The sequence below is a fragment of the Xenopus laevis genome, chromosome 6L (genome assembly GCF_017654675.1).
Source record: "Xenopus laevis strain J_2021 chromosome 6L, Xenopus_laevis_v10.1, whole genome shotgun sequence".
In the NCBI taxonomy this organism is placed as follows: Eukaryota; Metazoa; Chordata; class Amphibia; order Anura; family Pipidae; genus Xenopus; species Xenopus laevis.
The window spans coordinates 146,171,571-146,189,084 of record NC_054381.1 but is presented as its reverse complement, the minus strand read 5'-3'; the positions used below and the strand labels follow the sequence as shown (position 1 = coordinate 146,189,084).

The window sequence follows — 17,514 nt, the reverse complement described above, 5'->3', positions numbered from 1 at the left end:
AATTTATTGTGTCAAACAGCCTGACGTGTTTCGTGTTCCAAACACTTAATCATAGGCTAAACTCATAGAGCCATGCCTCAAATATTTATACAACAGTGACCCAATCAGATAAACACTCCAAATACCAATCCATCCTATCCCAAATGACTTTACCCAGGTGCATCAAATGTAACTCCAACCCAGTAAAATTAGATAAAGGTCAATATAGGGGTCAAAGGAAAAGGTCATTGGTGGCCATTTTTGTACACCCCTAGCTGAGTAGAGTGACATATTGATACACCCGAGATAGTTTAAAATGCTGGTGCCATATTAATACAAAGTACAAAATACATAAATACATAAAAACAAGTACAAAATAGTGAGCCATGTAATTGTACAAAAATGTATCTACAGTAAATATTAAAAATATATACATATATCAAACTACTGCAAAAAGGTGCAGTTAGTCAAAACACTTTATAAGTTAATAACTGAAAATGGTGGGAAAACCCGACTTTTAGATATTACTTAAACTCAATATGTAGAATAAAAGGTAAAATAAATACTGGATCACACAGAGAAAATATTATAGAAAATTTCACAGAACTAACAACACAATCTTAGAAAGCAACACAGAGACTCATTTCTGCAGGTACAATAAAGTGACTCTTAGAAATAGCAGGATACATCATATTCACTATTTAAACCCATTTTGACCTTTATCTAATTTTACTGGGTTGGAGTTACATTTGATGCACCTAGGTAAAGTCATTTGGGATTGGGTGGATTGTAATTGGTGTGTTTATCTGATTGGGTCACTGTTGTTAAAATATTTGAGGCATGGCTCCAGGCCCGGACTGGCAATCTGTGGGTTCTGGCAAATGCCAGAGGGTCTGCTATTAGGTGCCATAGAAAGTCAGTATTTAGTGGGCTGGTGGGGGCTGTTTGGGCCTCTGTGCGGGCTGATTGGGCCTCTGTGTACCTGAAATGCCAGGGCCTATTTTAATTCTCAGTCCGGACCTGCATGGCTCTATGAGTTTAGCCTATGATTAAGTGTTTGGAACATGAAATGCGTTAGGCTGTTTGACACAATAAATTCTTCACTTTTGAACATTTGCCTGGTGGAAGTTTTTTTGAGTGACTGCTCCATATTGGTTCGTCGGTTTGTCCGCCCCCCTGTGCTGAGGGCTCAGGGTGGTGCGCCTGGGCCACTTCCTTGATGTGGTGAGTAACCATTATACATACAAGAGACCCGAAAATCAAAGAAGCTTTTTCAATTAACAAGAATGTTTTATATAAAGAAATTCTCTAATTTCTAAATTCTAAATTTTCAATATAAGATAACATTGGCTACATCTGTAGTATATTTGGCAGTTAGTTATACTTTAGAGAAAACAGTAATAGATAAAACTGTGCATGTTTGTGCGACAAACAGAGCTACACATTAGTAATATTTGAATGTTTTATGAGTGGGAGTTCTAAACAGTTTGTTTGCTTGGATATGTGAGTCATCACATTTTGCCATTAATGAATAAGCTGGCTTATCAATGGAAGTCAACATATGACTTGTGGCAATGAGAAACAAATGTACATTGGTAAAGTGCAATTATTCTCCCACTGATAAATCTCCCCCAGACTGTGAAAGCATGAATCACTGTGCGGGCCCAGTCTATCATTCAAATAATCTGGAAGAGAGAAACATAGTTGACAATGGAAACTACCTGCTAATGCTCCATGGAAATATGTTGTATTTTGTCATTAATGTCATTTTGCATGTGTACATTAGGGTACAAAATATGAATAAAATAACTTTGTAAAATAATGATTGCATCAGCACACCAGAGCAATTGACTGCACACTTTATTTTATATTTATTTTGAGTGCTTCTAATCTGCTAACATTGTAACAGAATACTCATCAGCAATCAGTTAGAGCTGGTAAAATAGAATCAGTAAGAGCTGGTAAAATAGCATCAGTGTTCTGGTTGCAGCAACAAAGGAAAAGTTAGGTTGAGAATCACTGCTTCTGTCTACATAAAATACGGCTTTCAGGACACCTTAGGGAGTACCATCAAAACCCGGATTAATTAATAGTAATGGGCGAATAAATTTGACAGTCGCAAATTTGTGGCGATTTTCTGCTTTTCGCCACCGGCGAGTAAATTGGTGAAACTGTCGAGAAAATTCGCAGTTGAAAAATCAGCTGCATCAAAATAATTTGTCATAATAGTCACACGCATAAAAATTGTCATGCGTCAAAATTATTCAGACGCCCATTGACTTTAATGAATTTGGATAAAATAGGTGCGTGTGTAAAAATTGTCGTGAGCGTCGAAATTGATGCCCATCAAATAATTTTGATGCCCATTGACTTCAATGCATTTCAATGTCTTTCATAAATTTTTCGCAGTTTCGGGACAAATTGGCCCCATCACTATTAATTAATCATTTGTATGATCTGGACCAGTTTTAGCAGATATTGTGTAGTTCCTGGAAAGTCTGTCTGGTTCTCACATATCTGGAAACTGGACAGAAAAAAAATCTAGGATTATGTACCTCTGCACGAAAATAATTTCCCTAGAGTATGCTTAAAGGGATACTATCATGGGAAAACTTGTTTTTTTTTTCAAAAGACATCAGTTAATAGTGCTGCTCCAGCAGACTTATGCATTGAAATACATTTCTCAAAAGAGCAAACTGATTTTTTTTTTCATTTAATTCTGAAATATGAGGACCAGACATATTTTCAGTTTCCCAGGAGCCCCCAGTCATGTGACTTATGCTCCGATAAACTTCAGTTACTTTTTACTGCTGTACTACAAATTTGAGTGATATCAGCCCCTCTCTTTCCCCCCAGCAACTTAACAATAGAACAATGGGAAAGTAACCAGATAGCAGCTCCCTAACACAAGATAACAGCTCCCTGGTAGATCTGCAGGTCCCACTGCATCACCTTCAGTTACATTGAGTAAGAGCAACAATAGCCTGTCAGAAAGCAGTTCCTTTGTGCAGCGCTGGCTCTTTCTAAAAGCACATGACCAGGCAAAATGAGATGCACCTACACACCAATAATACAACTAAAAAAATACACTTGCTGGTTCAGGAATGCAATTTTATATGGCACAGTGAATTATTTACAGTGTAAACAGTGTAATTTAGAAATAAAAACGACATCAAAAAAATCATGACAGAATCCCTTTTAATGGTTATTTACTTTTAAGGACAGTACAGGTTCTGCAGTTCTGGTACCATAATAGACAGAGGAATAACTTTGTGGGCCTGAGCCCCCCCCCCTGAAAAACATTTGTTGGCTCCCCCAACCCACAAAAACCATAAAACTTTAGTTTTGACAGTGTATTTTCTGATAAAAGAAAAAATAAATGTCCAGAACCCTTTTCTCCACATATTATTCGTATCTGGCAATAAGGATTTAGACACATCATAACACTCAGCACTGCTGCCTATTCAAAAATGTATTCAAATTAATGAAGTTTCACTGCAGAAATGACGCCATAGACTATAATGGGTGAAAAAATTGTCGCACATCAAAAAGAAAAATGTTGCCCATAGACTTCAATGCATTTAGGTGAATTTTCACCCTTTTTCACATTTTTGGCAAAGTGAAATGGATCAGGTGTGCCCATCACTAATTGGAATGGGTTAACTGCCTGTGTCCCTTTTATATTGTAACACCTTCCATCATGGCATATATGAAAAAGAAATCCAGAGCATCAACATCAATGTTACTATGCTTCTATGCCAGTGTTATGGATTCTATGGTGATCAGCATTTAGAGGGTTAATCCCCATGCTATCGTAGTGCATGTAATAACTATTTATCGCATAGACTGATAGCATTAGAAAATAGGTCATCATAAACCATACGAATACAATCCTTAGTTAATAAATCTGATCCTTAAAATATGTTGTTTTGCTGATTTTACTGCGATTATGCGCTTGTGGCATTAGAAAAAGGTGACAATCTTGCATAGCAAATTACTTCTGGGATCTGAAATTAAACTTGATTCACATATTAGTCTCTCTGGTGGTGCTCCACCTAAGGATCTTAATAAGCTTTTTTATGCATTCATTCTTGTCTCACCTATTGAGCTTGCAATCAGTTTTGCTGGAGACAAAGTCAGCAAACATTGTCTAAATCCGAGTGAAAGAAACAGGATGTTTGTTGAATTCATAAACGTATTATATTAATATAATGTAGTAGCTTGCCCTATTTCTTTAGTATACCTGTCAATGTTCATTAATGCAGTAAAGCTATCATACTGTATTCCTTCCTTGCATTAGGCGTTACACACTAGAGTATTCTGAGCTGTTATATAAGATGCTATTATTGTATTTTTATAGCAAAACACAAAGGCACAACTGCGAAAATACTTTCATCAGACACATTCGTATTAAATCCTTGCTCTCTGGAACACGCACACAACCCAGTTGTGAACAGCAGAGGGCTCCAGATCAACAAATCTTGCAATGCTTACAAAATAATGCAGAACCTCTGTGAAATAATGAGCAATTTAGCTTGTCTCACTTTTCCATCAAGAATACAATCATGCAAGACCGATGTTATGATAACATTTTTTTTCTATTTATAATCATTACAAGGCAACCTCTTTTTTGGGGAAACAGAACATGATATAAACAATATTTGGAAAGTGTCCTTTCTGTCAATCATCCGTGCAGCCGAATAATTAATTTTCATCATGCATTAAAATCAATGTGCATTACTCAGACACTATAGGTTTTTCTAAAATTTGGTTGAATCGAATAAAATGCATGTATACAGAGTCAAACAAATTTCACACTTATCTTAATTGGGTGCCAATCATTTAACAACAGTATACCCAAGGTTCTGTTTTACTGAATTATTTTGAAAAAACGTGAGTTTCTGTCTGGACTAGGAATGGGCGAATTAGACCCATTTCATTTTGCCAAAGATTCGCCGCTGGCAAAATGTCGCCGACTCCCATTAAAGTATATGGGAGTTTTTTTTTACGTGTTTTTTTTTTTGACGCAGGACGCCATACAAGTCTATGGGCGTCATTTTTGCGGCGAAACAAGGTGAAAAATTCTCAATTGGCAAGGTAGAACAAAAATGCATACAATCACCTCAACCCAACCCAAAAGAAATGATCAGGTTACAGTTAGTTAATCGTCATGATTATTGTCATGCAAATTGCTGGAGCTTATTTACTATAATGGCACTATGTACAAATGCTAAATATAAATGCAAATCACCATGCTATTTTTAACTAAAATACAGCATTTCTACCCAGCATACCTGTGTAATGCACCAAATTTATCAATATGGGCTTAACAGTTGCACTTGTTTGTCAAATCTAGTACTGGTTGTGCCAATGATGATGTACTGTAGATGTGCCAGATTAAGTAGGATCAAGGCCATTTGTGGGCAATACAATTTGTCAAGCAGAACTATTTGCAAAACAAGGAAAGGGAACCCTGAAATTATCTGATGCTCAAGGGAGGCATAACGTTCAGCTCACCCTTGTGTTGTCTATAGTGATGAGCAATTTGTCCTGTTTTGCTTCGCGAAAAATTTGTGAAATGGCAAAAATTTGTGAAATGCATTGAAGTTAATGGGTGTCAAAATTTGTTTACGTGAGATCTGTCGATTTAACACCATCCTACCAAATCCCCCATGTTTATCCCTAAATGTTTTAAAACATGTCTCAATGTCCACTGGAAAACTTTCAAGAATGGAGTGGAGTGAATGAGGAACTGGGAACGACAGGGCCATGACAGGGCTTTGAATGAGGGAACCAGAAGAGGAGGTTAGGGATTATGGGGGTTGTAGCTCATTGGTTGCTATCAGGATGGGTGTAGACATGAAGGGTTAAAAGAGGATGGAAGTGAAGGAGCATTCTCTTTTACCTTGATCAACTCCCACTGTCCCTCCCCAAAACAATGGAGGTAGCTTTGTATGGGGGAAGTGTTATCGTAATGTTGCAGCGTGAGGGGCTCCGGGAGCTGATAGTGGTAGTGGAGCTGATAGGACGTAACAGGGTTAGACCAGGGACCAAAGTGGTGGAAGGGACTTGGTGGAAGGGGCATGAGTAACAGAGGAAAGGTCAGCAGGCGGACCTGAGTATTCCAGAGAAGGGATAATAAACTGAAATACCTTTCTGTAAATCAACAGAATTAATGGTAATTGGCACAAGAAAACTTTCTTTTTCATGGTGTAACTTGAAGCTACAAGACTCCTATTTTAAATAAGATACTATGGGAAATGATCTTTCACATACTATATCTTTTGATTAGTATTGCTTGGATAACATTTGGTAATGCAGGCAAAAAGTAGTTTTGTTGAAAATATTGAATAATCAGTTCATTTTACATCTCCATACACTTAGAGCTATAAGTGACCATACAGTAAAGATAATGGTGCAACTCTGCCACATAAATTCAATATTGTTTAATGCACCTTGAAAAGCAATTATGCCTTCCGAGTTTTATACTCTATATTTTAGGCTTCACTTAACTCAAAAAGAAAAACTAGTTACCTTTTCTTGACTTCTTATAATTTTACATTTTGATCTGCAAAGTTTAACTTTTTCTAATAAATATGCAGTTATTTAAAGGGAAACCAAACACTTTCTGTCTCAGTTAATGTACTTTCCTTTCTACAATTTTGAAAATTCCTTATTTTCCTGTCTATACGGCAATCAGATCATTTAAGAATCCAAATGTTTAGACAAACAATCCATAAATGCATACTTTTGGTGAAATTTCCCTTTAGAGCATAAAAACCTTCTTCTGGGCAAGAGAAGCCACAAATATTTTACAACCCTCCATTAAGTTTGTTGAAAATGAAATAAGCGTTTTTTGGTAACATATTACTGCTGCTAATACTGAATGGAAACTAATTTTTATCCCTCTAACTTCAACAGAAACATCTGGAAATGTACAGATAGGCAAGCCAAGACTGATCATGGTCCCTAAGGCTATATCATTGGTACAAATGTTATATTGCGAGACTAGACCAGGGGTCCCCAACCTTTTTCACCGGTGAGCCACATTCAATTGTAAAAAGAGTTGAGAAGCAACACAAGCATGTTCCTGGGAGGTGCCAAATAAGGGCTGTGATTGGCTATTGGTAGCCCCTATGTGGACTGACAGCCTACAGGAGGCTCTGTTTGGCAGTTCACCTGGTTTTTATGCAATCATATCTTGCCCCAAACCAGGAATTTAAAAAAAGCTCCTGTTTTGAAACCACTGTGAGCAACATCCAAGGGGTTGGGGAGCAACATGTTGCTTGTGAGCTACTGGTTGGGGATCACTGGACTAGACCTTAACATGCTTTCTTTTTTACCCAAAGCACAGTTTTTTGTTACCACAATTATTTAAGGCAAGCAATTTGCTGATTTCTTATTACAGTCCCAAATTAAAAAAAAAAATGTTTGCTCCACATGTAATATCATACAACTACAGGTATGGGGCCTGTTATCCAGAACCCTCTGGATCTGGTGTTTTCCATATAAGGGTCTTTCCATCACATGGTTTTCGATACCTTAAGTTCATTTAAAAATTAAATAAAACCAATAGGCTGTTTTTTCTTCAAGTAACAATTAATTACTGTATATATTAGTTGGAATCAAGTACAAGTTACTGTTTAATTATTATACAGAGAAAGGAAAGCATTATTTTATTAAAATGGAGTCTACGAGAGATGGGCTTCTCAGGTCCCATAACCTGGATAACAGGTTAACCTAACAGATCCCATACATGTATATTACTTGCCATGATTGTGAAGCATCATACAGTGTATATGTAGTTTATTTTAATATAACTGTTACATTTGAATTAACTGGAACATATTTTTGTTTTTATTTAAAGAGTTACGGAGTGGGTCCTGTGGAAATCCCGGAGTTCCACCTAAAGGAGTCCTGTCTGGTACAACGTTTGATATTGGAGATAAAGTCCGTTATAGCTGCGTGACTGGCTACATTTTAGATGGACATCCACAGCTCACTTGTATTGCAAATTCTGCAAGTACTGCAACTTGGGATTTCCCTGTTCCTATGTGTAGAGGTATGATTCATGCAGGGGATTATATAAATGAATATTGTAATTTTACCAATGCTGTGCATACTGACTCCGTGAGTTAAAGCTTTGCTTCTGTTTCTGAAGGTTGTTGTTCAGAAAAAAAAAAAAAAAAATGATCAGGGTTTTTAAAATGTGAAGCAGTGTTAAAAACAACCTATACATACATACCTTAGAGCATTAGGCTCATTGCCATAGTCATAAAATGTTGTACACTGAAGGTGGGGGAAAGGATCTAAGCAATTTTGGGTACAAGGGTTAAGGAATAAAGCCCAGTCATGTTGGGTTATGGCTAGTGTTGAATGGTTCAATTTTATGAAAGATAAAAAAAAAAACAATCACAGACTCTAACAAAATATAGGGATTCGCTATTTAGGTATTCGGCCTCAATCACTTTGGGGCAGACCTATTAAATTGTGGGATTATGGGATTTTTAGAATTATATTTATCAGTGGGTCATTTATAAAGTTTGTGCATATTTTTTCTGCAAATAGCTTTATTGCCAATGTTTTTTCCTGAATGCTGAAATATTCTTTCTATTTTATGAGAATTTGCATTGCGCAAAAATAATTGGAAATGTGATGGGTGTTGGATAGTGTTGACAGTAATTTAAATTTGCAATTTGTAAAAACTGTTTTGTGAATATTTTCTCTGTCTCCAAAGTTTTGGCATAACTCAAATGTAGAGTGTGTGCAGAAATATTCACAATCTGCAATTATGCCATATTTAAAGAGCCCTTATGGATATTCACAGTGTGAATAAAAATGTGCAATTCTGTTTGCACATTAAACTCACTCTTAGCCAGGTTTATAAATATAACCATGTGCAAGGCAAACATTTTCACTGTGTGAATCATTCTGTCCTGGGTGAAATTTATACAGTAAATGAACCCCAGTCCCACAGCACAGCTCCAGTCGAGTCCCTTTTCTCTCAGAGCAGAGAACCTATTCTCAGCTCACACCTTTTAAATGCAGGTGAAACTAATCTAACATCCTACCTGAGCAGATCATTTGCACATCCTTCTTTACTGCTTCATAGAGGATTCTGGGAGTGACAAAAAATCTTGTAAAATCTTGTTGGCTCTGTGACCTTTTATGGAGGAACCCAGGCGTAGGCTACAAGGGGTGAGTCCCTGATGTCAGCATCTGAGATTAAATTGTAGTTGGTTTTGATAGTCCGTCAGTTTTCTTGCTGTTCTTTCATATTCCCGAACCAGTTTTAGACTATTCTCTCTAAAATGAATGACATTCTGTCTGCTACATACAATGCTGTCCTGTCATGCAACTCTCACAAGTAACACCTCTTTCTAGGAGTTGCATGACACATTGGATAATCCTATCACAGTAACTACACAGAATCTACACCTCTGTGAATTTCTTCAGATGTCACCTCTTTGAAGAGTTACAATCTGCCATTGTGATTGGATTAGTGGAAGAGTTTATATGCCGAGAACTTCCCACACCAGTCAGTTGAACTGAAGAAGCTGCTCGGATGAGTAGTGAAACGTCTTCATTGATTACTCAGCAAGTCCAGTTGTTTTTAGATTTACCTATACTAGATATACCATGACCTGGATGAATGAAAATCTTCATAGTCATACATACAATGCTGTTCTAACATCTGAACCCCAGCAGATTCAGAACACTTAAAATATCCATTCATGCAACTCTCACAAGTAACACATGTTCTAGGAGTTGCAGGACACATTGGTAATCCTATCACAGTAATTACACAGAAACTACACCTCTGTGAATTTCTTCAGATGTCCCCTTTTTGAAGAGTTACAATGTGCTGTTGTGATTGGAGAAGTGGAAGAGTCTATATGCCGAGAACTTCCCACACCAGTCAGTTGAACTGAAGAAGCTGCTCGGATGAGTAGTGAAACGTCTTCATTGATTACTCAGCAAGTCCAGTTGTTTTTTTTTTGTCCTTTTAAATTAATTATATTAGATATACTATGACCTGAATGAATGAAAATCCTCATAGTCATAAGTATGATTCATCGTATCAAAAGTAATAAATAAAATACACTGAATATAACTGACTAATGAAAGCATAATTAAAGTGACTATTTTATTTATAGTAAAAGTACTGTAAAAAATAAATACCTCTGGCTTTATTAACTGCACTATGATGAAGTATCCTCTAATAGTTTGGTAATGCAGCTATATTAGAAGAACATGCAACAATTAATGCCCCTAATTATCTCTGAAAAATAATGGTCTTTTCATGGTTCCAAAATAATGTAACTTCTTACCTCGTCTGACGATATCCTTTTCATACAGAAGCTGAAACAAATGAATAAGATATATAGCAGAAACTGCTAAGAACTGAAGAATAACTGGCTATTATTATTATTCACCTCTATAACTTATAACATGCACAACATACACACACACTATGGTCAATTTTGAAAAGCCAATTAACTGGCCTATATGTATTTTGAAGTACAGGACCATTACTGAGATCATTAATTTAGTTCATCATTACAACAAGGGACATTATATGAAAGCTCAAATTAACATGGAGTCCACTAAGGATTTGTGACAAAATTCCACATTTAGCCATCAGCAAGTATTCTTGCAAAACCACCAAAACATGTTGCTGTGAAAAAAACTCCAATAGACCAGTCTATTCTGCAAAGAATAAATTGCAAAAAACACCAAAAAAATGCAAAAAAAAGTCCAAATGCTCCTAGACTATTTTCTGCATAAAAAGGTCACTGGTTGCCATGGAAACCATCGCCATAATGCCCATAAACACCAATGTAATTTCGATTGGAAACATTTTCGCATCACTGTTCCAGGGTTCTCGTATCAATTTGCATAAATCATTGGTGTAAACTTTTAGCAAAAGAATCACACCTTAACATAATTTTAATGCCAAGCACAGAAGTGACACCATTTAGACCGAAAATGTTAGCCACAGCTTGTATTTAGGGATGGGCGAATTTGACCCATTTTGCTTCGGCAAAAATTTGCCGCCGGCAAAATGTCGCAGACGTCCATAAAAGTCTATGGGTGTCAAAAAAATTGGGGTTTTTTTGTCGTACGCCGCCAGACAAGTCTATGGGCGTAATTTCTGAGGCGAAACAAGGCAAAAAATTTGCCCATCCCTACTTGTATTCAATTTGCATCTGGTACCTCCTACCCTCCTACATTATACTATACTAGCATGTTTGCCAATTTACTACAATTGTCTCAAATTATTCAAAATAGTAAAGAATCGTGTATTTTGGAGGCCAACAGTGGTGTCCTACTTGGGGGCCTGTTTAAACTTGCTCAAACTTTAGGACTTCAGCAATCTTTAAGGAAACCCTGTGTGAATTAATGACTTTGTGCTGTGTTTCAGGCCCGATAACCTCGCCAATAGGGATGGGCGAATTTATTAGACAGGCACGAATTTGCCTGCGAATAAATTCGCGAAATGCCTGCGAAAATTCATCAAAAAAACGGGCGCCGGAGGCATTTTGCAAATTTTTTGCCGGTTCGCGAATTTCGCAGGAAATTTGCGAATTTTGCGGCGAAACGGCGCAAATTTTTCCATCACTACTCGCCAATCTTTGTTTTTTCTGCAAGTAGTTTTTAAAATGTTTGGCAGGATTAAAATACAAAATACATAGAAAAAACAACAATTAACAATGTTATAGGCCAAAAATCCAGTGCATTAACTCATACAGGGTTTCCTTAAAGATTGCTCGAGCTAAAAGCTAGAGCAATTCTAAATTTCAAGTTATGTTACCTATCATAGTTTTGCACAGTCACATCATAAAATAAGAATACATCACAGTGTGGGTACCTTAAGTTACTCTGGCTTTGTATACAACATACAGTATTTGGTTTCACAATAGCCTGATCTAATGTTTTCAAATTGTACTTTATTTAAATAAAAAAAAGCAGCTGCAGCAGTTATCTAGTTGACTAGATTAGTATTGATTTGCACAACCAGAACTAATCAAATTGCATTGTTTGAATCACTTTAAACCTAGTTGCAGAGTTAATTGTTTCCTGTTTTGCTCATCTCTACTTGAGCTATCACATTATTGGCAACTTAGATAAACTTCATGTGAATAGCTTTAATTATTTTATCTTTATCCAGATAACAAGGGCTACTACAAATTAGCACTCACCAAAACTTCTACTGTTTGACAGTGTATATCACAATCAAAAACTGTTCTCCAGTGAATGATGCAACATATATAACCTTCAGTAAAGAAACTAGGTGACCTTTATCTAGACAGATCTATTGCATGTTTTTTTTTTTTAAAATAACAGTTTGATTATCATGTTTATAATGTTTTTCTAACATTCAAGCATTTCTCGCTAACAGTTTTCAAAACAGAAGAAAAAAACCTTCTTTTGAGCTGCTCTAACCTGAATATAAAATTGACTGAAATGTATCTGAACAAAGGGCATTTACTGAAAATATATATTTTCTGGGATCATGTTGAAATGGAAATCCTCTCCTCTGCGTACAACTGTGTTTTATCTTCCATTCATTTTACCTGGTAAATTGAATGGAATTGCTTTTTTTGTGTACAGAACATACCGACTCTACTTATCTTCATTTTTACTCTTGAGTACTTTAGTAGGAGCTGCAATATTTCTTTCTGTGGCAAAGGTAAATGTAAAAATGGAGTAAACACAATGCAATTGTATTATTATTGTTATTATTTATATAGCACCATCATACCCCACAGTGCTTACTACAGTTTAGTTATTCCATATGTGCCATGTAGTATTTAGATTTTATGAGTTCAAGTCATGCTATGTGGACCACCATCAATTCTATCTCCCTTAACATACAATGAAGTTACAGGATTTAAAAAAAAAAAAAAAACAGTTTTGTATTAGTCATTACACTATTATTCCAAGAACATATAAGAGAACAAATAAATATTCTTCCTTGATAAAACACTAAGGGGCCAATTCATTAACTTCGAGTGCAGGAATAGAAGAAAAAATACTTAGAATTTCGAAGTGTTTTTTTGGCTACTTCGACCATCGAATGGGCTACTTCGACCTTCGACTACGACTTCGACTTTGAATCGAAGGATTCGACCATTCGATAGTCGAAGTACTGTCTCTTTAAGAAAAAACTTCGACCCCCTAGTTCGCCACCTAAAAGCTACCGAACCCCATGTTAGCCTATGGGGAAGGTCCCCATAGGCTTGCCTAACTTTTTTTGGTCGAAGGATAATCCTTCGATCGTTGGATTAAAATCCTTCGAATCTTTCGATTCGAAGGATTAAATCCAACGATCGATCGAACGATTATTCCTTTGATCATTCAATCAAAGTATTTGCGCAAAATCCTTAGACTTCGATATTCAAGGTCGAAGGATTTTCATTCCCCAGTCGAATATCGAGGGTTAATTAACCCTCGATATTCGACCCTTGATGAATTTGCCCCTAAGCGGCAGATTTATAAATGTGTGAAGTTAGAGCTTACCACAAAAAATCCACCTCTATCTATTGATTTCTATGAAAGTTTTAGAGGCATATAGTGTAATTTTCACCCATAGATAAATATGCCTCTAAATATCCCATAGAAATTAATAAAGAGTGGTGGAATTGTACTGTGGTGAGCTCTAATTTCACAATCTAAGGGGTAGATTTATTAAGGTTTGAATGGTAAATTCAAATTTTCGAAAAAATTGCAAAAAAATTGAAATTTTACATTATACCACAAATTATATTCTGTGGTAAAAAATATTGCCTCATAAGTTTGGAATTGCTCTATAGATTAAAATTACAGTATGTAAAGAAGTGTAAGGATGAAACATTTGTTTTGCACCTGCAAAGATATCCTTATATTTTCAAGCAACTGGAACAAAAATACATGAAGGATAAACCTTCCTTATGCTTATGATATATTTTCCATTTGAATTGCTTTAGACTTTACATTTTAATAACAAGCTATCATGTTGTTAACTGACTAAACTATAATTATAAGCTACTACTAATCTGGAGACTGCATAGCTGTCCTTATTTTACAAAGACTCTTCCATTAGTTGCAGTATTCATTGGTTACAGTTTTAGTGTAAAAATGTTAATTAGTGTTGTATAAAAAAAAAACATAGTAAGGCCTCACCTGGAGTATGCAGTGCAGCTTTGGGCTCCAGTTCCTAAGAGGGATAAAAATGAGCTGTAGAGAGTGCAGAGACGTTGAACCAAACTGTTCAGAGGATGTTTCCTCTATAAAAAAAAGACACTTATGAGGGGGCATGATTTAGAGTCCTGCGCAGAACCAATTTCTAAGACCCAGTCCTACCCGAACCTGCAGACCGATGCCTGAACCGCAAACCTGCATATTTACCCACTTTGATCCGCTAAGCGATCTGGACCCGCAACTGCCTTATCCACAACTGACCTGCAACCCACTGACCACCATCAAACAGGAAGTGATGTTTCTGCAAATCAGAAGTTGGCGGGGACAGAAACAAGTTTTGTAAAATTTTAAAAAGACTAAAATATAGAAAATATAACATAAGATAGGAAATTTAGATGAGATCCACATCCTCATTCTGCAGGACATTATAGACAAATAGCAGAGGATATTTTTACCCATAAAGAGGATCACTGCACCAGAGACTACCCCTTCAGACTAGAGGAAAAGAACTTTAATTTGAAGCAGCGTAGGTGGTTCTTCACAGTGAAGGCAGTAAAGTTGTGGAATCCACTGCCGGGTGATGTTGTGAGGGCTGAAATGTAATCTATAAGGACTAGAGTGAGCGGATATGTAACATAACAGAACCCAACTTCCTGCTTTTAAGCTCTCTAACTCTGAGTTAGTCAATGACTTTAAGGGGGACCACATGGGACATAACTGTTTAGTGAGTTTGCAATTGATCCTTAGCATGCAGGTCAAATTCAAAAGCAAACAGTTATGACCCAAGTAGCCCCCCTCAAGTCAGTGGAAAACAAGAGAGCTGCAAAGGAGAAAGTTAGGTTCTGGCTATTGTAAGTCCAGTTGCTCCAGCCTTTGTTGATTACATTTTTTGACTAACTATATTGTTTTTATTATGCACAGCTAGGGATGTAGCGAACTGTTCTGCTGCGAACTAGTTCGCGCGAACTTCGACCGTTCGCGTCCGCCGAATGTTCGCGAACGTTTGGGAACGTTCGCATTTTGAGTTCGCGTTCGATTCGAATACAAGTCGTTCGACCATTCGACCATTCGAATTCCTTCGATCGCTAGAAATCGAACGATTTCCATTCGTTCGAACGATTGTAAGCATTCGATCGAATGAAAAGCATTCAATCAAATGGCTTCGATCATTCGATTCGAATGAAAATCCTTCGATCGAATGATTAAAATCCTTCGATCGTTCGAATCGAACGATTTTAGCGGGTGTTCGAAGTTCGCGAACTGTCCGTGAACGTTCGAATTTTTTGCCGGTGTTCGCGAACACCAAATCGGCAGTTCGCTACATCCCTATGCACAGCCTATCTATTTATACTTTTTATACTAAACAATTCATTTAACAGCAGTATAACGGGGCCCTCTATTCTAAACTTGACTAATTACTAAGTAACTTTTATATTGCTTAATTCCATCAGTATAAAATGCATTGCTTATTTTATCATTTCCAACACCTGTCATAACAATAACTGGATTTTATCACATTTAGGGGCACATTTACTTAGGGTAGAATATCGAGGGTTAATTAACCCTCGATATCCGACCGTCAAAGCAAAATCCTTTGACTTCGAATATCAAAGTTGAAGGATTTACCGCATTTCCTTCGCTCGTACGTTCGAAGGAAAAATCTTAATCCATCGATCGAACGATTTTCCTTCAATCAAAAAAAGCTAGGAAAGCCTATGGGGACCTTCCCCATAGGTTAACATTGATGCTCGGTAGGTTTTAGGTGGCGAAGTAGGGGGTCGAAGTTTTTCTTTAAAGAGACAGTACTTCCACTATAGGATGGTCGAATGGTCGAATAGTCGAATGATTTTTAGTTTGAATCATTTGATTCAAAGTCATAGTCGAAGGTCGAAGTAGCCAATGCGAGGGTCTAAGTAGCCAAAAAAAAACATTCGAAATCCGAAGTATTTTTTATTCTATTCCTTCACTCGAGCTAAGTAAATGTGCCCCTAAAACACAACTAGGGGCAGATTTATCAAGGGTCCAATTTCAAAGTTGAAAATACTTAGAAATTTGACCATCGAATTTAATTACTTCGACTTCAAATATCGAAGTCGAAGTTTTTTTTCATCGAATTTGCCCATTTGCGGTCAAAGTAAAACCGTTCCATCAAACGATTAAATTGTTTGAATCGAACTATTCGAAGGATTTCAGCGATCGATCAAACGATTTTTCTTTGACTTCAAAAAACTTAAAAAACTGCTCTAGAAGGCTAACATAGCACTTTGGCAGGTTTAATTTGGCAAAGTATTGAAGTCAAAGTTTTTTTAAAGAGACAATACTTCGATTATCGAATGGTCGAATATTTAAACTATTTTACTTTGAATCAAATTCTAAGTTGAAGTCGTAGTATCCTATTTGATGGTCGAATCATCCAAAAAATTGCTTAGAATTTCGAATTTTGTTTACTGCGAAAATTCCCTCTAATTCAATTCAACCCTTGATAAATCTGTCCCTTAAAGTACTGGCCATAGGGTACCAATTTTAGGCAATGAATATAAACCATGCATCAGATTACATGGTCTGCATATCTCAGCTTGCAGATAGAAAACAGCTCAATTGTAATGTGCTGTCCAGACCGCAAAGGGCCACACAGTCCAGGTAAAATGTTCAAAAAGCCTCTATAAATATATATATATATATATATATATATATATATATATATATATATATATATATATATATATATATATATGTATATGTATATATAAATGTGTATATATATATATATATATATATATATATATATATATATACTGTATACATGACATCATATGTTTTGTAGTTTACCCCAGAATAACCCTGATTTTACCTATCCCCATTTTACGCTTCCTGAATTTTATTGGGGTCTGACTGTATTTTAAGGGTGAACAGTCCTTAAAGAGTTAAAAATAAAAATTTTCGGTATTTTGCCAATGATAGGGAATTTGGTATTTGTTTGATAAGGAGTATGAAGGAGTATATATAGTGAATAAAGTACCCCCTTTTGTAAAATATAAGGATATTATAAGTTACCGAAGGCCGAGTGTTTTTATACAGGTCAGGAAACTCCGAGGTAACTTCTAATATCCTCATATTTTACAACTGGGGGTACTTTATTTATTATAATACACAAGTTTCGGTGAGTCATGTGACAGAAATGACATCAGAACTCACCGTTTATAACTGATGACATCAGAACTCACCGTTTATAAGGATATAATTTACAGGATATTCATGGCTTTTGTGTATTATAAATGATTATACTGAGAAAGGACTGAGATCACCAAATTATATTGATTAAGGCTTTTATTCGTGAATGGATGATAAAAA

At 36.2% G+C, this 17,514-nt stretch overlaps 1 protein-coding gene across 1 annotated transcript in view; it reads left to right on the top strand.

The window, feature by feature from the left end:
• Positions 1-17,514, top strand: part of LOC108718600 (CUB and sushi domain-containing protein 3) — a 696,593-nt gene that overhangs the window by 217,103 nt on the left and 461,976 nt on the right. Inside the window, exon 4 of the mRNA XM_041566615.1 lies at positions 7,847-8,041. Coding sequence (XP_041422549.1) covers positions 7,847-8,041 — 195 coding nt within the window. The remainder of the gene's footprint in view (positions 1-7,846; positions 8,042-17,514) is intronic.